Source organism: Filicampus tigris, chromosome 15 (assembly GCF_054856515.1).
Source record: "Filicampus tigris isolate MCC_2025a chromosome 15, RoL_Ftig_1.0, whole genome shotgun sequence".
In the NCBI taxonomy this organism is placed as follows: domain Eukaryota; kingdom Metazoa; phylum Chordata; class Actinopteri; order Syngnathiformes; family Syngnathidae; genus Filicampus; species Filicampus tigris.
This window is the reverse complement of record NC_141231.1, coordinates 5,367,147-5,390,234: the sequence shown is the minus strand read 5'-3', so window position 1 is coordinate 5,390,234 and position 23,088 is coordinate 5,367,147. Positions and strand designations below refer to the sequence as shown.

The following is a 23,088-nucleotide window of genomic DNA, read 5'->3' as shown; positions in this document are numbered from 1 at the left end:
TGGGGGTCCGAGGGGGGGGGGGACAAATGGATTCCCAGAAGAAAGAGTATAGAGGTCAGCAAAATCAGGTTCATAAGTGACCTTTGAATATGGTGTTTTGATATTGGAGAATATCTGTTGCTTGCTGTTTTCCGCTGTTATCAGCCTAGAAAATCTGAGTGTCTTGTGGGTGGAAACGCGCTGGACAAGTGAAAGCACATTTACTCGAGCCCATTCAATTTTTGATGCTGTGATACTTTGATTTGAGTAATACATTGAAGTTAATAAACTGAACGTATCAAGCTATCTTTCACTTTTCATTTAAGGAGCCCTAATAAAAGCAATTTTGCTAGCGCTATCATCTCCCTGAAAGCACTATAAAGCATTGAATTCCAAATAAAGCTGCAAAACACATTCTGCCTCCAAGTTAGGAAGTGTTACAATAACTTGACAAATAGAGGGACTTTGAGGAATCATTTCAAGTACGGACAGTTGCCATTTTTTAAATATGAATGCACTTCCTGATCGACTTCACAATTCTGAAATCTTTTTCCATTCATGATTATTCTGGAATTTTTGAGGTCAGACACCACCAGTGTAGGATGTTTATAATATGTGTTGTGTTTTTACAATTCCTGCCAAGTCCATGATTGATGAGTCTGAAATATGATGATGTGTCTTGATTGGGGAACATGATTCATGTATGCTATGTGTTCTGACTGCAAGTTATGTGCTAGATTTTGGCAGAGGCACAGATGGGTACAGACAGTAATTGCAGTTATGTCAGTAATTTGAGAGGTCCAATTCAAAATGAGCACAAATAGTGTTTGGAAGCACTTTTTTGTTGTTAGACTTTGAGAGTCATGAAGATGTGTCTAAATGTCCAAGGTCCTCCTTCTGACTTTGTGTTGGTGAGTGACATCCAGGACCAGACGGTACAGTAAATGTTTGTGTTTTTGTCATCAAGGATTACTTCCTCACGATGAAACTCACAAAATACGACCTTGATTTGTCAAAGACCATTCTGAGATTTTATCCCCTTTGTTCAGTTTTAACCTTTTTTTTTTTTTTTTTTTTTTATAAACAAGGTAGAATGTAAAGGACTTGAGCAATGACTTGAAAACAAGTTTGGGTACAATTTCCCTAGGAATGTCTTTAAGATGCTTAATATTAAAGAGTGAATAAGATGGTTTAATGATTGTTGTATTATCTGTTTTCTCCCTTCAGTTATATGGTCGGTTCTTTCATTCTGACAACATGTGGAAAAATATACCAAAGACAATCTCCTGGTACTCGTGCGAGTACCGCATGAAAAAAATTATATGCATCCCTGTATGTAGTTTTCATGTGTGTATACCAGGCTATATATGCACTGTGTATTGCACACATTTACATGTGTGGGTCTGTGTGCCAGTGATTGTCAGTGTGTGTATGTGTGTGTGGTGGGAGAGGGTGTGGGTAAGGGGCGTCTTTGTATATGTGCCAAACCAGTCCAGCTGGCATCAGTGGTAGCTGAAGCTGAGGCCCCTGGATCAGTCACATACACAGCAGCAAACATGCACACACATATACACACTGTCAACCACATTCCCACTTTCTACGCCTCTAATTATCAACCTCTTCTGCATCGACTACCATGTTGGCGTGTATTCAGCCCCATCTATACATGCCTGATTCAAACCCTTCACCATGTACACGCTTCATTTTCCTCCACACACGCTCACTATAAAGCCCCTTCATTTCAACGCGTATGGCTGCACCAACCACAGAATGTAATTACACACTAGCAGCGGTTTGATATTTAGACTGGCTGAAGATTTAAGGCTTTATCCAAAAAGGTTTGCGTGGTAAAAATAGGCTTAAAGTGGTCCCATAGTTCCGAGGAGAGCAGGAACGCCTGTTCAGAAGCTTGAGGGGAAAAATAGCTTTTTTTTTTTTTTTTTTTTTGTCAAAACGCTGCGGTGGTCTGTACATGCTCTCAATTCATCAGACGCCTCTGTTCGAGGCACAGACACACATACTCAAATTGTGTATAAAAAGTGGTCGGTTACCTGCCAATGGTGTGCCTCCCTGTCACATGTGATCAGTACTTGGCCTGCATTTAAGGAGTCAAGGGAGAGCTGGTTGTCCTTTTTTATGTCAACAAAATATTCAGAAGAGGCAGGTCAAAGCGTTTGGAACCTACACACCGTATATTACACATAGTAACTGCTGCAATAGAAACGATATTGCTTATTGTTGACATAATGATAATAATAATAATAATAATAATAATAATAATAATATAATAATTGCTCTTGATTGATTTTACTGTTTAGTCAGATTAAAAATAGGTCAATTTTCATTACTGCATAAAGTGACTATTCAAGCAAAAATCGAGAAAAAAAAACACACTGTACACATTTTGTGAAACATCATATTGAAAAAAGGAATAATGTCTTAATCTATCAATTTTTATTCATTAGGTTCCTGTGAAAAAACATTCCTTAAGAGCATTTACACTGAAAATACAGTTGCAATTAAACACTATATTGTTTCCTCAAATTATATACAATGTGACACCTTCTAACTGTACACTCTTTTCTTTCTGTCTGCAGGTAAAACAGAGAGGAGTTCATACTCGTATGGCAGAGAATCAAACCCACACTGCCACCAGGTCAGTGATCCATGAAATGTAACTTTTGTAGCTGAAGAGAGATACATTGAATATGAAATAGTATACATTGTATATGTTGTTGTTGTTGATGATTGAGGTCAGTCTCACTACGCGTGCAACCGTATTTTACCCTCTAAAGCTAACATTTAAAATGAAGGCACAATATAAAAGTCAGCAATAAAGACAAACTCTAAAAGTTGGAGCAGCAGGATCACAAATGATTTATTGGACTACAAAAGAGGGCTACAAAAATCTAAAGGAATGACTAACACACAAGACAAGACACTACAGACAAAACACTGTAGATTAAAACACAAGTTGCTCATCAGAAAACACACCAACAGATAAAGGTGCAGCTAGCAGACATTATCATCAAATAGAAGTGATTAAAGACTTAATAGTATAAAAAGTACAAAAAAAACATGCTCGGACCCATGTATCATTTCAATTAGTATTATTGTATTTTTTAATGAATAACATTGTATTTACCGATAATACATGCAGATTTCAATTCTAATAATGTATTAAATTATTATTATTATTATACTATCTGATTACTGAAAGTTCACATACACTATACAGCAACTTCTTCATTTTTTTATTTCTTTCTTCCTTACAGTACCAAATAACTACAGCTGAATTGCTTTTATTTTTGTTGTTGGCAGATTACAAACACGTTCGGACATTCTTAACATCATAGAAACTGTGCATGAATCGTAATGTTGTGCGATATTGTTTTAAACGGAGCATTTCTTGGTGGTAGGTGGAGTGAAGACTTTTGTCATATTGTCCAAAAAAAAAAATAGCTCAGTGCTTACGAACTATATAACCCCATTAAAAAAATACAAGTTGCTAATTCAGAAAATATACAGATGCTAGTTTGATGTTACGCAGGTTCCATCATAGTCAGACTGTCCGCTGTGTTGCCTGAGACCGATGTTATGGATTTAATCAATTAAAGCTTATCAAAGGGATGTATGTCCTTGTGAAAGTCAGTGGAATGAAAAGATGTTAGAAAGCGTAATGAATATGTATTATATCTCCCTTTTCAGCACTGGTTTGTGCTTTGAATGAAGCTTCATTGATCCCTGAGGGACATTAGATCATTTTATTTAACCGCTCAGTAACTGAAAGATACAGATGTCTCTCGTCACTACACCTTTCATTTGCAACGGAGCGTTTTATAGTTGAAAGTACATGAACACTATACCCAATAACAGTGCCAATACAACAGATGTCACTGGAATTTTGAACATACACGATAAAGATCTGTTTTCCTTTGCAAGCTTTGGTATCGGTATTGACAATTAGCGATTAGCTTTGGCCACGTTTTTGAGCTGTATTTGAAGGAGCGGTGCCGCAGTTTGACATAACAGCCTTCAAAACGCAGCCTGCAGAGCCTGAATTAGCACACCGATTAGGAAAATGTGTCAAAAAAATTGGACATTTTGCAGTTCTGAAGAAATGGTTGTAATAGTAGCATTTGTGATACGCCAGCCAACATTTTTAAAGTTAGGCAAGATAGAGTTGGGTTCAAGATAATTGTGCATGCTTTAGATGTTGTTCACATAACTATATTTTCTAATTTAACTGTTTGTCATTTCAATCTCATGTTATGGTTGACAGACTTAAATATATATATTTATATATATATTCATTGTGCAACTGAGAAAAGATGAGAAGAGCTGAGCGCACCTCTGTCTGTGTACCAAGACACGACTAAGTTATTAATGTGACATCTCTCAATCATATCGGTTTTTTATTAAAACAAAGTTGTAAAAGTATCAAAGTAGAGTATAGAGATCAAAAGTGGCTGTTAATTCTCTTTTGGAAGATTGGTAGACGTTGTTGGCGGTGGCTGACATGCTGCGCTACTTTTGTGGCTTGATTCTTTATTGTGCATGTGCATTCATGAAAATGTATCAGTATTGCCGCATTACAGACATGATATGATTGTTTACATTTGAAAGCCTTTTTTTTTTTTTTTTTGCTCCCACCCTCTAATTCTCAATTGTGCACTTTGAAACACTCATATGGGTTTTCTGATGGCAGAGTAGAAAAAGCTTTCCGCCTTTGGTTTGAGCTTTTCCTTTGTGTCAATGGCCTTGACAAGCTCAGGAAAATACACAAGCACACACATAACTCAAGAAACAAGCTTTTCAGCTACATTCTACATACTACATTCAGCTGAATGTATGAAATGTTAACTTAGTTGTATTTAGTTTTTGGTCTTTGCTCTTGTAGCCTAATGATCATTTTAATGAGATAGCTATATACATGTAGATGGATAGATATATGGATAGATTATCTTCAATGTATCCATCCATTTATCCATCCAATAACTCATATAGCACATGTATTCTGCCATGCATCCACCATCCATCCAGCCCATTCATCTATTAATTCATCCATTTATTACATAGTCTCGGATATTTTATTTACAACCACCTCTTATATGCAGCTGTGGTCTTTATGCGGGGTTACAACAAATGGTAAAGGACCAAAATATGAACTAAATCAAACATTACTGCATCACTGGCCATTTTCCTGCTGAGCTGCAGTCAAATTATCCTGCCACACAGTCTGAATGGCTCTTGATGGAAATTGTTTGGAAATGGCAGATAAATTTACATGCTGGGCTGAAGTCCAAAATCCTTTGGCTTCATCCTTGGCTGTTAGCGAAAATTCTGTCCTTGTAATAAAGGGAAGAAAAAAAAACAGTAAAATAACATTTAGAGGAGAAGATGAACTCACATGGTGACAGCTGGCAGATTTAAATGACTTCAGTTTAATCTGCAGTCAAATAGATTTGTACTATTTGAGTTTTGGGTTAATTTAGCTTTAGTTTCGCACTTGGATCCGATGTTTGTTGAAGATTGTGAAAGTTTTTTTTTTTCTTTCTTTCTTATCTAAAGTGTTTGTTTTTGTCTACTAACTTCTCAAGATTAAAATCTTATTTCCGTTTTGTAGCAAGTTGTATGCACTGTAAATCAATTTATACACATATTGAAATTCATGTGGACATATCCATCCAACCACAAAAATCCAGAGGGACAGTGAAAGGGCTACAGTATAGTCCTCTAGTTTTAAATGATTATCGGGGATGGGAAAAATTGAACCTCTGCCAAAACTAGGAGCACCAATCTATACATCCCCCTCCCCCCAAAAAATATTTAAACTGTATTCGGAGACCCTTGTTTCTTGGCTGCATGGATTCAGACCAAAATAAGTATTTATTTCTATTTTTGCTTTATCGTAAACTTTTTTAACTTTTGATTTCGCAAATTCACATCTGACATCACACACACACTTCACATGATCTTTTGTATTACCACCTCTCAAAAGTACGTTTGCAAACATGCTCAGTGTCTCCTCCATTCCAACTAAATAGCATATACTGTAAATAGTCAAGCCACACAGAATATCAACATTTTGTATTTCATATTTTCACATTTCACTATTTCAAAGCCACAATTATTTTTTTTATCGACAACCCAAACATGTTTTCCACCATTTTCATGATCGCTTCTATTGGTTAGGTTTACCAACACTTTTGTCCATGGCATATTATCTGTCACAGACACACTTACTGTTCAGACACATCAACACAGTTTAGTCTCATACAATTGATGTTTACATTGTTGTGTTTGATGCAAATGCTTTGCACATAACACTAGATGATGTAAATGTTTATATGTTTTCAATTATTGGCATTGTGAGTGTCAGGACCACCCAGTTCCCTGTTGAGTTCCTCTGTCCATTTCAAACTGTCAGGGTTGTGGTGTAAAACAAAAGTTGATTTTGAGCACCTCGAACCCAAAAAGCTCTTCTGCTGTTTTCTTTGTGCACTGAGTAGTAGTGTAAGTCATATTTAAATTTAGAGAGGGGACTCGACTGGTTGATTGGTTAGCACGTCCGCCTCACAGTTCAGAGGTCGTGTGTTCGATCCTGGCTCCGGCCTCCCTGTGTGGAGTTTTCATGTTCTGCCCGTGCCTGTGTGGGTTTTCACCAGGTAATCCGGTTTCCTCCCACATTCCAAAAACATGCATGGTAAGTTGATTGGACACTCTAAATTGCCCCTAGGTGTGATTGTGAGTGCGGTTGTTTGTTTGTCTCTGTGTGCCCTGCGATTGGCTGGCAACCAATTCAGGGTGTCCCCCGCCTACTGCCCGAAGACAGCTGAGATAGGCTCCAGCACTCCCGTGACCCTTATGAGGATGAGCGGTATGGATAATGGATGGATGGACTCTGATATTGGGCAACATTACTGCAAGGGTGACTTGAGTAAAGTATATTATCCCCTTTGAACTCCAAGGGCCCTATTTTGGAAGATTGGCACCCGTGCCCTCAGCGTAAAAAAAATGAGCGTAACTTTGTTTTTGTGCCAGTCTAAGCCTAGTCTATTTGGGGCTGTGCTTGCCTCTCTAGGCCTTTCGGTGCACAGAGTTGCCTTGCATGTTTGTAAATATGGTAGGCACGCTACGCTTCACTGGATGTTCCTGCCACGCCCCCAGCAAATTTGGTAAAGGTCACGTGTAACACAATTTGGGTGTATTTGATCGAGGCGCAGACAGATTCGGCACTCGATGGATATGTGTGTGTATGGCACCGGATTTCATTCATAAATGGAATGCAAGGGACAATCCATCTTAATCATTGTAGAAATAAATTAATTGAAATAATTATTATCACCTTTAAAATAGTTGAATAGGGCCCTCATCAGTACTGGGGAGGGAGCGGTGCCACACAGGGACGCATCGTCGTGCAGGTACAAGACAGTCTTCAATTGTCCATGTCACATGTAGATTACATCATCCGGGGATGATGGAGGGGAGATCTTGCAGTTTACCTGCCAATGTCATGCATGGACTCCAGCCAGTCTATTTCTGCTTCTGCAATGTCAAGCACTGTGTGCACTTTAACCGCCCTGATTTGAATGCAAATGAAGGATGCGGCTAAGATTGGCCGGGAAAAGACTTTGTTCCATCCCACAACGCCACGCTACGCCCAATTCTACCTGTTCAAAGTCTATCATAATAACAAAAGAAAGGAAACTATACCCATGCGCACAGTTAGACTGTGTTTTGTGCTAGACTTGTGCTCGGAATGAAAATAGGGCACCAAGTGTGGAAATATGCTTGTAATACTGTATAATTTGTACAGTTAGGATCCCATGTCTGTACCTTTTTCAGGGTAAAACAATGTACAGGTTTGTTTAAAACAAATATTTATCGTCATTATTTTATTCATGGCTCCAATTACCATTCAAACCACATACCACTTGTACGGAAACCATACAGCAATGTTTAGATACAGTATAGTGATTATGATTATCTAAGCCTAGGCCAAACATTGACATGTTTAAAGATTAGGGTTTTAATGTTATGTATTTATTTTTTTAAACATAATACAAAATGAAATCCCGAGGGCCGAACTTTTCTTGGTTCAGAAAATTCTACTTTTCACCCAACGCGCCTTTTAATATACATTATGTGTGCTTATTATTTCCCTTTGGGGCATTATCAAACTTGTCAATGAAATTAACTGTGAATGTAATTGTGAGATTGACTCTGAACGTAATTGTGAACGTCATTTGGCCAAGTAGAGTAATGAATGAGCAGACAAATCTTCAACATAAAAATAGTATGCAGTTGTCTTCTTTTCTGTCACAATGATGGATTCCCGTAAGACGAAGATATTATCACATCACAATGTTGTTTAACAACTTTTATCCATCTTAACAATTAACCAAGTTAACCACAAGTAAACCCCAGAGCTGCCCCCAGTCTGTGTCAGTGAAGCTCTGTGATGTATGCAAGATCAAACATTTCAAAACCACACGCACACACCCACACACACACACACGCACACCAAAAATTACACGCATGCACATGAGAGACCAGCTGGTTACGGACACTGAACATAACTGAGCTGTCATGGCCACACTCCAGAGCCCGCTCACACACAGATACACAATCTGCAATGATTCTTACATACATGCAGACACCAACACCTTCAGAAGAGTCAACTGCTCTTGATCCATGACTGATGGCTTCTTATCTGGACAGATCAAGCAGCAGTATCCAGGCTTCAACACTGCCCTAAAATGGGTTAGTGATCCAAACTTTTTCAAAGTTGTGAAATAAAAAATATAACTGACTTTCAATTCTATTCATCTTCACTGCTCGGCTGTATTAATTCCAAGGCTTGAACTAATTTCTTCCGTAGAAACACCCATAAAATCAGATGTGACCACAAAAACCGATGTGTCCAAAATTTGTGATGGTTTGTCTGAGATGTATTGATTAAGTAGCTTGTACTGCTAAAGAAATGCATTGCTTCATACGGTCACGTCATTAGATAAGTTAAGCAAATTATTCAATTTAGGTCTGTTATTCCCCTTAAAGCGGAAGTCAACACAAACATAGTTGTTTCAAGAATATGTTCTGTGCAAGCCCACTAGTTGAAACAAGGCTTTCTGATAAATATTAAATTTGTGGAATAAGAGTTAATCCACTCGTTTTAGCCATCTCTGGGGGCGGCCATTTTGTTTACTTCTGAAAATGACATCACAACTACTCAGGGCTCCGGTAACAACCAATCACGGCTCAGCTTCAGAAAACAGGACAGCCGTGATGCATTTGTGATGTCATTTTCAGTCGACAGAAGTGACAAAATGGCCGCCCCCTGAGATGGCTAAAAAGGGGTGGATTTTGCTGCTTAACTCATATTCCGCAAATGCAATATTAATCAGAATGCCGTGTTTCAACCAGCGGGCCTGCTGGCAACATTTCTGAAAAAAAAAATGTTTGGGTTGATTTCCCTTTTAAATTCAAAAGAAAGAATTACCTTCATGAAGACATCTTATTCTTACTTCATTTACTTTTACTCACCTCACCAGTCTTTTATTTGTATTTTTTTTCCCAATAATTGCCTCGATACACCTATTGTGTCCGTCACTACCCATTGCCCCGCCTCCTCTTTTAGTTGTAATTGCATGCAGAAATCTGCCAGATATGATGAGGTGTAATGTGGTGTCTGATTCCTCTCTTAAGTGTTCTCTCTAAGTAATGATTGCTATGTGTTTGTCAAGTCAAGCATTGAATGATTATTAAGGAGAATGCTATGAACTGATGCTTCTGCGTGTGCACACAAGCACAAGTGCACGCGTGCGCATCCAGGAGTGTGCAAGTGTGCGCGCTGGTGGGTGGGTGTGTTAGGGGATGGCACAAATTGTCACTTTTGTGTCAACATGTTTAAAAAGTCACGACTGTCAGCACTACTAGCTGCAAGTCTCCATCGACACACTTGGAACTTCAAGTGATTATTGTTCCTCATAATTCAAAGTATAAGAACACAAGTAAGCGTAAAATACACAAAATGTATGGATGGTTTTTGAAAAACATTTAGTCTTTTATGATGAGCTGGAGCCTGTCTCGCTTGAATCTGGACAACAGGTGGGGTCATCAACAGGGCTGTGGTGGCAATTGGGAAATTCAGCCCAACTCCTGAACGTCCGGTCCATTCCAGGCTGGCATGGCCCATTGATTTTTTTTTAATAAGCCCTAATTCTTATCTAAATTCTGATACACACAGCTATCTTTTAACAAAACATAATTAGATACTGCTGTTCGAGGGGCTGCCTGAGTGGTACTGTCAATCGCAGGGCACAAGCAGATAACCATTTACACTCAGATCCACACCTGGACAAATTAGAGTCTACAATTACTCAAGCACACGTTTTTGGATGTGAACGTGCAACCTTTACACGGGAAGGCCTCAGCCGAGAATCAAACTTGGGACCGCTTGACTGTAAGGCATCCGTGCTAACTGTTACCTCACCCTGCTATCATTGAATCAATTTAATTCCATTAATTTTAATCTGCTCTTAAGCATTCCGTTAACTGTGGTTGTGGCAAATTAGGTGTGATTTGTGGTTACAGTGTCCCGGAGTCTGGTGAGTTGTTGGTTTCTGCTGGTTTGAATTTCTCTGGTATGCCTCAGGGTTGAATCCCTCAGGAATTTGTGCATGTGTTGGATTGTGTGCGTGTGTTTGTGTGCGCGTGCGCTTGTGTGTATCAGCTGGAGCAAAGCTGACATACAGGTGTGCCGGTGCCTCGCCAGCATTTCCTTGTAATTAATGGCATTCTCTCTCTCTCTCTCTCTCTCTCTCTCTCTCTCTCTCTCTCTCTCTCTCTCTCTCTCTCTCCCTCCCTCTCAACTCTTCTTTCTCAATCTCTCTCTCTCTCTCTCTCTCTCTCTCTCTCTCTCTCTCTCTCTCTCTCTCTCTCTCTCTCTCTCTCTCTCTCTCTCTCTCTCTCCAACTCTTTCTCACTCTGTCTCTTTGAATTGGACAGAAATGGATTGCACCTGAATGACTTTTTGTAGTCAGAAAGTGAGAGTTACAGGAGAAATACAAATTGAGAAGAATATAAAACTGTACAGTATGCAGAATACACATATGCATATCTTATAAAGCCAAAATAAAAATATTTTCTTTATTTCATATTGTTGAGTTTATTTAATTGCTGTTTAACAATTAATATAACTGCCAACTCTATTCATAAAAATATTTCATTCAAAATTGTGCATTATCATCTTTATAAAGTCATATTTTTCATTTTATAACCAATCTCAATAGGTTGTGCCAGTGTATTGAAAAGAGTTGCAGGGCTCATGTCACGTGACTTGACTTGAGTCAGCAAATTATGGGGTTTAACTTGCTTGGCTAAAAAGTTATTAATGACTTGACTTTACTTCACTTGGTATTCAAGAGACTCAACTTGACTTTAACTTGAATTACGCAACTTGACAAATGATTCTGTTTGAATTTGCATCATCAACAATATGACATTTCCAAAAAAAGAAAATTATTTTTTTGTGCCCTTCATGCATGCAGAGGGCACCAAAACATAGAGTATTTTATAATGTATAAGGCACTCCAAAGATCATGAAACTGTTATTCAGTGATTATGTTTTTGATAACATTTGGAAAAAGAGAATGGCAACATTCAAGTTTTGCATGTTAAACATAAGTGACAACAACTATGATATCTACTATAACATAATCCGTCACAATAAAATCCAAAGGTGCAGGAAAGCTATATTAGCTTCACAATTTAGCTCACCGATTGGTTTCTGGTGATAAATCTGTGCTATAACAGAAGTTTGTCAACAAGTCCATGAACCTGAAATAAAACAGTTGCAAAATGAGAAATACAACCCCGCCTTTGATGCTGCTTGAGAGACTCACTGAAGTCCTTTGTGTCGCACAATACAACACGATGCTGGTTTAAATTCTCAATTTTACGCCGCTTATTTTACGACTAAATGTTTATAAATTCTCAAATTGTAAAACCGCAAAGCTGTTTGACTAATATTGTAGTCTTTAAAATACAAACAGTGAAATTCATTTGAAGTTTTAAGAAATTCAATTCAGTTTAAGCGTTGATTAAGCTAATCAGTCTTCCAGATACTTTCTTGTTTCGGAAGTTTTCAATTCCACGAACCAAACCCAACAGTGACGGTGCAACTAAACAAGCAGCGGTATTCTTCTCACTGTTGCGGCAAGATGACAAGCCTAATCACTGAAGGTCAGCTTCACAGAACTCGAGAACTGCGAGTTGCATTCACCCATATGTCTTGATGAGTGTCATGACAGAGACGCTCCTCTGTGTCCCTCTCAGTGCGTCTGTCTGTGCGTTTCCCTCCCAGACTCTCTGGTAATCTATCTTAGTTCATTTCTTCTTTTTGAGCAGCTGGCCACGGAAAGCCCAGTCAGCTCTGCAAGTAACACACCCCACTGTTGTGTGTGTGTTATGTGTCACATGCATGCACAGCCCAAATCTCAGCTAAACATTTTGGAGCACTAGATGTCAAACAAGAGGACTGCTCAAACATTTTCACTGACATGTACAAATGAAGGGGGTTACTTCTGTAAAATGCAGTATACATGCACTGGGTTAAATAAGTTAAATATATTTTATATATATATATATATATGTATATATATATATATATATATATATATATATATATATATATATATATATATATATATATATATATATATATATATATATATAAAGCTATATTAGTGCGGTCAAGCGATACAATTTTTAAACTAATTAATCTTAAAATTTTCCATAATTGATCGCAATTAATCGTATTTTTCAGCTACTTTTTTTTTTACAAGGCGAAGCTTGGAACCGATATTTACTTGAGTAAAATCGTGGAATTAATGTGGGAAAAAAAAAGAAGTATATTTTGATTCAAAGACTGTTCTTATGGCTTTCTTTGATCCTTGAATACGATTATTTTCCTGGAAAATACAACCGTTGAACAATACACCAAAGACGTACAACTAATATGGTATTTGAATTTGGCTTTGCAAAGTGCACAAAATATGTTGGATTTCTCCAATGAGCCGTCGAGCAGCTTTTTAAAGTAAAACTACGTAAAAGTCCGTCTTTGTGGCAGTGACTCTCTTCTAAGTTTGGCTGCAAAGTGAGCAGAAGTCAGCTACTACAGGAAGTAAATAAAACTGCGTTAACTGATTTGTTTTTTTTTAAAAGGTCGGTTTTCACACAGCACTTCACTCTGACCATTTCCAGTTGGTATCCACAGTGACATCGTTGGCGTGAGTACAGTATATCACAAGTAGAGACACAGAGACAAGCAGGTAAAGAGGGACAGGCAGCTAGACAGATGGGTATTTTGTCTTTCCTCCAGTTCGTCTAGTTGCCGGGGTGACCGTCTGGCCTGGCTCAGTGCTCAAGTACAAGAGGAGAAAAGCAAGAAAAGAAAGAAAAGCAGCACAATCAATGAGACTCTTTTTGTTTTAGTGGGAACCCCCTTTTACCCCCAGATGACACACAGTCTCGCGGCGCAAGATGACTGAGGTGGTGTGTATGAGTGTGTGTGTGTGTGTGTTCATCGTGCCTTTGTGTCTGACTCCTTGTGTGTGAGGCTGACTTTATTTAAGACAAGGACCCTTTTGTTTTAAGCAGGAGAATGGCACCGAGGCCGAGGCTGGCCCTGTAATTGGCCTACTTAGACCCTGTTTAGCATGAGAAAAGCCTTTCTTGGCTCACCAGTGCCAAGCTAACTCTTGTTTTCAGCCACAGAGAGGACCGATGTGCTGATCAGAATTCAGATTAGTTTGAAAAACATCCACCGCCACCTCACAAATACAGTCCTCCACCCTCTGCTTTATATACACTGCACGCTAATTACTTGTCGACAAAGCTGGGGGGTGGGGGGGTATCTACAATTTAACTGAGTAGTGGAAGAGTCTATTTACAGAAGAAGGGAGGGGGTTAATTATTTTTCACCTCTTTCTTCCTCACTAACTTTTTATGCCTCTCTAAAAAAAACATTTCCCTCCATCTTTCCATTTTGTCTTTTATTTTTGCCTTCGCTCCTCGACTGATCAGCCCAGCCGGCACTTGTTGCTGCAGAATGATTGAACTTAATTAGAGTGACAATGTGAGAGCTGTTTAGAAAGTCTGAGTTGTGAAACAGGGTCACAGTTAGAGGAGGGACGAGGCAGCACAGAGAGGTTAGAATCTGAGTCTGCACTGAGCAGCATGATGTTGCATTCACGGAGGTACTGTAAATAGCTTCACAATGCTGTATTTTCCCATCGTTATCTATAGCGTCTTTATCTATCTTTCTAGCTATATATCTTCGCAAAGTCTGGATCTAGTCATCAGTTTTTTTTTCATCTTAACTGTTATTATTTGTTGTAGTAGTAGTAGTAGTAGTAGTAGTCGTCTTAGTGGTGGTAGCACTTGTTGTCATCGTTGTTTTTGTTACAGAAGTACTATTGGTATGTTTTCAAAATGGAGATTACTATAAAGACTTTGTTTCATTTATTTTCCAATATTATTCATGATATGATTTAATTTGTATTGCCTGAAAGGAAAACCCTGGCAAGGGAACGATATCAGCATTGGTAAAAGGGATTTGGGGCTTTGATTCCTTACTCAAGGGAACTTAAAAAGTGCTAAAGGTAAAGATTAGGATCTCTCTTACAACCAGTCCAATTACAGAGACACCCCATTCAGAACTTCCAAGCTCCAACCTCAAAGTGTTCTAGTTAAATCAGCAGACTTTAAAGAAAAAAAAAAAGCAATTTGCCAAATGCCTCCACATGCAAAACAGATTGCTAGTAACTTGGATCACCTGTACAGATAAATACAGTTGATGTATTCATTTAATTAACATTTTCAAAAAAGATACGATAGGCATCACTACTGTCATGTGATGTCAGACTTCTTTTTTTTTTTCTCAATCTGGGGCAGCAGTGGCTCATGTTGCTCACACAGAAAACTCTGAACTCAGAGCTCCGGTGAACTTTGCCTAGTCAGAGGTCAGAAATGTCCAATTTCTCAGCATTAAAGGAAATGTCTGAATACGTAACTTGTGAGAGTCAGTGTCTTTGCATTTTTATTGAAATCTGTCATTTATTTACACCATTGAGGACAATCATACAGACGTACAGAGCACATGCCTAAATAACTAGGCATTGATCAATTAAATTCCTCGAGAGATACATGTTTACACGTTTGTTTTGCTTCAACTGTCCAGTTGTTTTGTGGTATACAGTCACATGGACATTTTTTTTAACTGCAGACAAAATGGTTGGATTAACACCCTCTCTTTGTGCCCCACTATGTGCCTGGACCAGTCAATATTGGGCGGTGAGATGGGATTGGGGAGTCCTGGTGCCACTTCGCCCACCAAGCCGCCTGGTCAGTACTACCAGCATTACAGCGCCAACCCCCGCAGGAGACTACTGCATATGGACTCCATGGGTAAGATGCTGCTTTTGATAAAGGAGTGTTGTCTACGTAATAGTTACAAATAATAGTGTTCCGTCTACATTAAACATCAACAACATATTGTGTAGCATTAATTCTGTCACTATGGTTACATCCAGATTGCCATATCTTGTGCTCTGATTAATCAAACACTTCTATTTTACATCATTATGAAGCCAGACTTTTTCATATGTTTAAGATGGTTCCGTATCTTGTATATTCTTTGCAAAAAAGGAATACTTTGTATCCAAATACGTTTTTAACAAACATTTGTTTCGATTGATAACGACTAATGTAAGTGCAAAACAAGACAATTTTTAATCAAGAAAACAGATCAGAAGCAAAAAGCATAGTTACGTTTATTTAAAAGACATTTCAATATTTCTGCATAAAAATATTTTGTAACCGTTGTAATTGATATATATATATATATATATATATATATATATATATATATATATATATATATATATATATATATATATATATATATATATATATATATACATATATATTATTATGTTAGCATTTAATGAGGCAAGAATAAGACAATAGATTTGTTCCTTTTTATTTGGTAATTTAAAAAAAATTGATTTCATCCACTTTTTAGATGTATTGAATAGTTTTAAAAAAGTGCTCACTCCAGTGTGAGCAATTTGAAATACAAAAATCTTCAACACTTCACTTCTGTAAAGTCCAGTGTGAATTACCTGTTAAATAAGCCGTGCCCCCCAAAAATGAAATGTGTCTTTTATTTATTAATGTCATCATTGATTTATTCAAAACTGTTGATATTTTTGTATGTGTGGCCACTGTGACATGTATGTCGATCGATGCGTTAGAAAAAGGGGAGTCAGGACAATAATGCTCAAGTGTAGCCTTGGTAATGTTTGCCTTGATAGGACATGGAAAAAACACACACATCCAGACGCACACCCCCCACACACAGAAATGATCCTGGGCCAATTTTCCAAAAAACATTCTTTCATTTTTCCATCAAAGTCTCCCTTTCTCAGTTAATGGGATGCTCCTTTGCTCCCTTTGAAAGAATAGAAAATACAGCCCTAATACAAAATAAAATAAACATAACCGCTTTTCTTTTATAAAAGCAAAAGGGGAAAGAAAACTAGCCTGCCTTTTTGTAGTCGGACCCCCCCCAACATATTATTTTGTTCCCATTGTTTGCAGTCTTAGTAAATACATTGACAGGCAGTTTTTAGAAGTGCCCTTGCTCTTTCCTCGCTGCCAGATTGATTCAATCCAAAAAAGAACTATCCTTTTAAAAGCGACTGGCAAGTTAAACTCTCATTTATTTTGTTTTGTTGCTTTTTTCTTTTTCTTTCAGAAATTCACCCCAAAAAAGTACGGAAGGTCCCGCCAGGCTTGCCATCCTCAGTAAGTGATAACAATCCTCAGTATAATTGCTACTTTAAGGTTGTGTTATTAGAGAAGGAGCTGCTGATGCTGTGGTTTATAATCGCTGAGCTGTTTTTGCCAAAGAGCACCAGACGGCTGTTTTGACTCACTGACGAGACAAGGCTGCATTTTATTGTTTGAGGAATACATCAACATATATATATATATATCCATAAAATAGTCAGGTATGACTTTAAGATTGAAATGACAAGAATTCTACTTTAAGAGACTAGCTTTTTTATTTTTTTTCCGAAGCAACGTGGGTTTTTGATTTGGGCTTTTGGTTCCAAAAATTCCTTGCTTTTCTTTGATATGTTCCACAATTACTCATATAATGATAATATTGTAATCTTGAAAAGAAGATAGACTAAGTAGCCATAGGCAGGTAAAACATTGATCTTGACTCTTTTGATATGAGAACATCTGATAAGAGAGAGTCTCGAAAAGATGAGTGTAGACTATTTGTGGTGATTGTTCTGCTATTGAAGCTAACGGCAGCTGCTGCAATCTTTTTTTTTTTTGTCAAGAGAGGTTTGCCGTTGTTTCTCATTCAAAAGGCGTCTTTATTTGGGCTGATGACTGCTGAAAACAACCGGACCTGTTTTATTGAACGTATTCAGCTTTTTAATGTAATCATTTGTTGTTTGTTTTCGCCATCAATCTCGCTCGTAGAGTTATTTTTATTCTTCAACACTGACCTCATTAATCATCACTTAACGAGTGCTGAATGCGCATGGTGTCAGCTGCCTATTTGGCTCAGCAGGAGTCCGGCTTTCTGTGACCTCGGCGTGCTTTGTCCCTGCTTCCTCCGCGCTTTCCTCTCTCAGCCTACATCATCAGCGTGTGTGTGCGCGTGTGTGGGGGGGTGCGTGCGTGCGTGTGTGTGTGAAAGCGGAAACACAAATTGTTTCACAGATTGATGCTTTTGATGGCTTTTATATAAGGATACACACTGTTTATTTGTTCTGTAATGTGATAAGGTTTCATAGAAACATGTCCTAACCTTGACTGGACAACAGCAATATTCTGGAAAATCGTTGTTACTGTTTGGACACAGGCACCAAAAAAACTAAAATTTAACAAAGACTTTCTGCCTCATTTCTTCTGTCCCATTGAGCCTCTGACGTCCATTGATTTTTGAGCCAAGGTTTTAACTGCGACCTTGTTGGTTCAACACTGTCTCTTAGGAGTAACACCTTGTTTTAAAAATCACGATAAGCTTTGTTTTATGATCGTATAATGACAGACAGCTAAACAATTGGTAATGCTAACATATATCATATACAAGTGCGTGTGTGTGTGTGTGTGTGTGTGTATATATATATATATATATATATATGTATATATATATATATATATATATATATATATAAATATATATATATATATGTATATATATATATATATATATATATATATATATATATATATATATATATATATATATATATATATATATATATATTTTTTTTTTAATATATATATAATGAGCCATTCTACCGAATTGGTTGAAATTGCTGTCCCACAATGAAAATCAAATTTTAAAAAACAATGAAGTGTTCAGACCTTGCATATTTAGTAATATCTTTTTATGATCTATTTTAGCACAAGGCATTAATTGAGATACTATTAAACTGAATGTATAAAAAGTCATCTTTTATATGTCACTTCCTATTGGGAGGTGGCTGTCCCAATCTCTAACTCCTAAATTTCAATTCATGGAAAAAACATTTTGAAGATTTTTGCCAATTTAAAAAATAATTTACTTTAATAGACCATTCTGGTTGCTTTTAAATGTATGGTGAAAGATTTACATTGATTTTGTAGATTTTTTTTCAATTTAGAAGTTTTCATGTATAAAAACCTGTCCCAACTTTTCATGTCACTACTGAAACGCAAAGAGTATTTGTCTGTAGGCAGGGCTTGGTTTTAGCCACATCCCCAGAAATTTCACCAAGAAGAGACATTACCCTCCATGTTCATCACTGGCCACATGGCACGTAATTAGTTGACAGCATTATTAAGTTATGTGCCCTCCAAAGTCTGAAAATCAGCATGTGGTTTTTAGGACCGTCACTACCGAACACCTCATTTGGGCAATAAAATGAGCACTTTTGATTTTAATGCTGAATGTACAGTTTTCTATCTCTGTGCACATGCTCAAAACTGTCTGTGGTAGCCACGTTGTACTTAACATTGTTGAGTATTGTCAACAACTATCAGAAAACGTCACTACCGAAACGGTCACTACCGAAACGTTTCGGTAGTGACATAATGGTTTTAAATTTTTTGTTTTAAATAATATAATACATAGATACATATCTCATGCATATATCTTTCTGATTTTAACAATATTCGATTCCGTATTTTATCTTAATTTGAAAGGAAAAATAAAACCGAAACAGTCACTACCGAAACATACAGAAAGGTTTTGGTTGTGACATAATGGTTTCGGCAGTGACAATATGATGTTTATTTTTTAATAAAATAAGTTTTAAATAATATAGTACATAGATACATATGCCATACATAGATCTCTCTGATTTTAACAATATTCTATTTCATATTTTATCTTAATTTGAAGGGAAAAACACCAAAATGCCGAAAAGCCTAGCAGACACAGTAAAGGTGAAGGGTTATAATGACCCAGTGAAATTTAATAAAGGAAAGAGAAAGAAATAAGAGATGGAAGGAAGAAGGAAAGCTGAAGTCTACCAATGAATTATCCAGCAGAGAGCAAAGGAAAGTCAGAAGAGCATGGAGCAAAAGACAAGACCACCAGATGTCTCTCAAAAAACAGAGAGAGAGGGAACATACATACAGGGAAATGTATGTTACAAAAATGTTTGTCATTCCAATTAAATTTTCATTTGGAAGGTGAAACCACAGTTTTTCAATGATGAAGAGCCATGTGATGGACAGGTGACCGGTCCAGCGTGTACCCTGCTTTTGCCCTAAGTCAGCTGCGATCAACACTAACCCCCTGCGACCCTGAGTACAGCACAAAGCAGTAGAAAATGGAAATAATAATGTTTAATTAGCTATAAAACATGTTAAAAGTTAAAATATAGCAAAACTAGTTAAGTGATTACAATGTTACCCTCACACAAAGTATTACTGCAACAGCAGCAAATGTACGGTCACTCCTGAAAACACTCCTGCTGACATTTTACCTGCACCCTGTGATCTTATTGTTGACAATTTTAACCTACATCTTAAATCATCATTAGATTCAGTAGCTCCACTTTTAATTAAAACAACAAAAACAAAGACTGTACCCCCGTGGAGAAACAATGCTATCAAAATATCAAAGAGAAAATGCAGGAGTGCAGAGAGGAGGTGGAGAAAAAGTAAACTTACAGTACACTATGAAATTTTATGCGAACAACTGAAATCTTACAATAAAACAGTAAAACTGGCAAGATCTTCCTATTTCTCAAACCTCATTACAGTCAATAAAAACAACCCCAGGGTTCTCTTCTCCACCTTTGAACTTTTAACTAGTTCTGATTTTAATAAGTCCCCACAGAGACCAACAGATGCTCTCTGTGAGGACTTTGCAGACCACTTCAGAAGTAAAATCGATGACATAAGATCCAGTCTTTTAGCCCGTCAAAACACAAGTTTTAATAAACCCGGACAATCATATTTACATGAGGAAACACTGGAAAGTTTTGCCCTGGTTGATGCAAGGACACTTGTTCGAGTTTTCTCCCAGGTAAACCCAACAACCTGCCTTTTGGATCCAATTCCCACATTTCTTTTTAAGACATTTTATGGATTTTTTGAAGAACAAATTTTAAATATAGTCAATTGCTCTCTTCAGACAGGCGTCTTCCCAGCTGCCTTTAAAACGGCGGTGGTGAAGCCCCTTCTGAAGAAGAGCGGTTCTGACCCGAGCGTTTTTAATAACTACAGACCCGTATCCAACTTACCGTTTTTAAGTAAGATTTTAGAAAAACTGGTTTTCATCCAGTTGAATCATTTTTTAAATACAAATAATATTTTGGAGAAATATCAATCTGGTTTTAGGATGAACCACAGTACGGAGACTGCTCTTTTAAGGATCTTAAATGATATTAGGTGCACTGCAGACGTGAGAAAACTCACAGTCTTGGTGCTACTGGATCTAAGCGCTGCTTTTGATACAGTAGATCACCAAATTTTATTAAATAGACTTAAAAATCTAGTGGGCATCTCTGGTACTGTTTTTGACTGGTTTTATTCCTATCTCACAGACCGATATTTCTTTGTAAGTATGGATACTTGTTCCTCTAAAACTCATGAAATTAAATGTGGGGTTCCTCAAGGTTCGATTTTAGGCCCCTTACTTTTTAATCTTTATATGCTTCCCCTCGGGGATGTCATCAGGGGACACGGCATCAGCTTTCACAGCTATGCTGATGACACGCAGCTGTATATTGCCGTGTCTCCTGATGACACAGGACCCATTGATACCCTTTTAAATTGCATTTTAGATATCAAGTCATGGATGGCAGATAATTTCCTACAGCTCAATGAGGACAAGACTGAGGTCTTAGTTATCGGTCCCGAAGGTCAGAGAGAGAAGCTTTTACCAAAACTACACATTTTTAATCCCTCACACTGTGTGAAGAACCTTGGCGTCATTTTTGACTCTGAGCTCAGTTTTATTCCTCATATTAAAAATGTAACCAAGATTGGTTTTTATCACCTTAAGAATATCGCCAGAGTCCGCCCGTTTCTCTCTCAGGCTAACACGGAAGTGCTGATGCATGCCTTTATTTCCTGTCGTTTAGATTACTGTAATGCCCTGCTCTCTGGCCTCCCGAAAAAGAGCATTTCACCACTGCAACTACTGCAGAATTCAGCCGCTCGGGTGCTGACGAGAACCAGAGGGCGGGAGCACATTACGCCAGTTTTGAAATTGCTGCATTGGCTCCCTGTGTGTTTCAGGATCGATTTTAAAGTACTTTTATTAGTTTATAAATGTGTTAATGGTCTTGGGCCATCTTATTTATCTGATTTGCTTTTATCATACCAGCCCTCGCGGATCCTGAGGTCCTCTGGCGCCGGCCTTTTATTTATTCCAAGGGTGAGGACCAAAATGCATGGCGAGGCTGCATTCAGCCATTTTGGTCCTCACCTTTGGAATAGCCTGCCAGAGGATGTCAGGTCTGCAGAGACTGTTGATATTTTTAAGAGGAAGCTCAAGACACACCTTTTTGGTTTGGCTTTCAACAACTTTTAAATAATTTATCTTTTCTTTTGATTGAAGATAATTCTATGTTTTGCTTTGAATGTTTTAAAGCACTTTGAGTTGCATTTTTATGTATGAAAAGTGCTATATAAATAAAATGTGATTGATTGATTGATTGATTGAAATGTTGCAGTCACTACCGAAAAAACGAATGTTTTAACAAAAATAAAAAGTATTGAAATATCAACCAACAATTTTTGATAATGATTGTTTAAGGGTATGTTTGTTTTACCTAATGATGACTTTTGAAGTAAATATGATCAACTTTCTACATTTTACATTGAAAAATAGCATATAAATTTTGATTTATTTTGGAAAAAGTCATATTAAATTCTGTTAAGAATTCATTTTGATTGGTTTTGGTGTGAGCGGCACGGTGGTCGACTGGTTAGCACGTCCGCCTCACAGTTCAGAGGTTCGATCCCGGCTCCGGCCTCCCTGTGTGGGGTTTGCATGTTCTCCCCGTGCCTGCGTGGGTTTTCTCTGGGTACTCCGGTTTCCTCCCACATTCCAAAAACATGCATGGTAAGTTGATTGGACACTCTAAAGTCACTAGGTGTGATTGTGAGTGCGGGTGTTTGTTTGTCTCTGTGTGCCCTGCGATTGGCTGGCAACCAATTCGGGGTGTCCCCCGCCTACTGCCCGAAGACTGCTGGGATAAGCTCCAGCATGCCCGCGACCCTTGTGAGGACAAACGGTATAGATAATGGATGGATGGATGGATGGTTTTGGTGTCAAAACCATATTAATTTATAAAAATACTCTGTAGAGGGGGAAATGGAAAAAAATATGAATCGGCTAGTGGAATTATTTTTATTCTTCTGTAATTGTGTGTTTCGGCAGTGACACAGCAAGGTTTTTCGGTTGATGCTAATTTTTTGCTTGACCCACTGACCTTATGGATGAACTTAAAGACTTATGGTACAGCTGGGCAAGGTTTATCGTTAATATGTGTTGATATGTCATTTTGATGT

General features: G+C 37.7%; 1 protein-coding gene across 10 annotated transcripts in view; it reads left to right on the top strand.

Moving 5' to 3' along the window:
- The window catches only part of tcf4 (transcription factor 4), a 177,485-nt gene that overhangs the window by 78,363 nt on the left and 76,034 nt on the right, over positions 1-23,088 (top strand). For all 10 annotated transcript variants that reach the window (XM_086053264.1, XM_086053266.1, XM_086053271.1 and 7 more), the window contains 3 exons: positions 2,577-2,635; positions 15,327-15,453; positions 16,805-16,854. In XM_086053264.1, the coding sequence (XP_085909390.1) occupies positions 2,577-2,635; positions 15,327-15,453; positions 16,805-16,854 (236 nt within the window). The remainder of the gene's footprint in view (positions 1-2,576; positions 2,636-15,326; positions 15,454-16,804; positions 16,855-23,088) is intronic.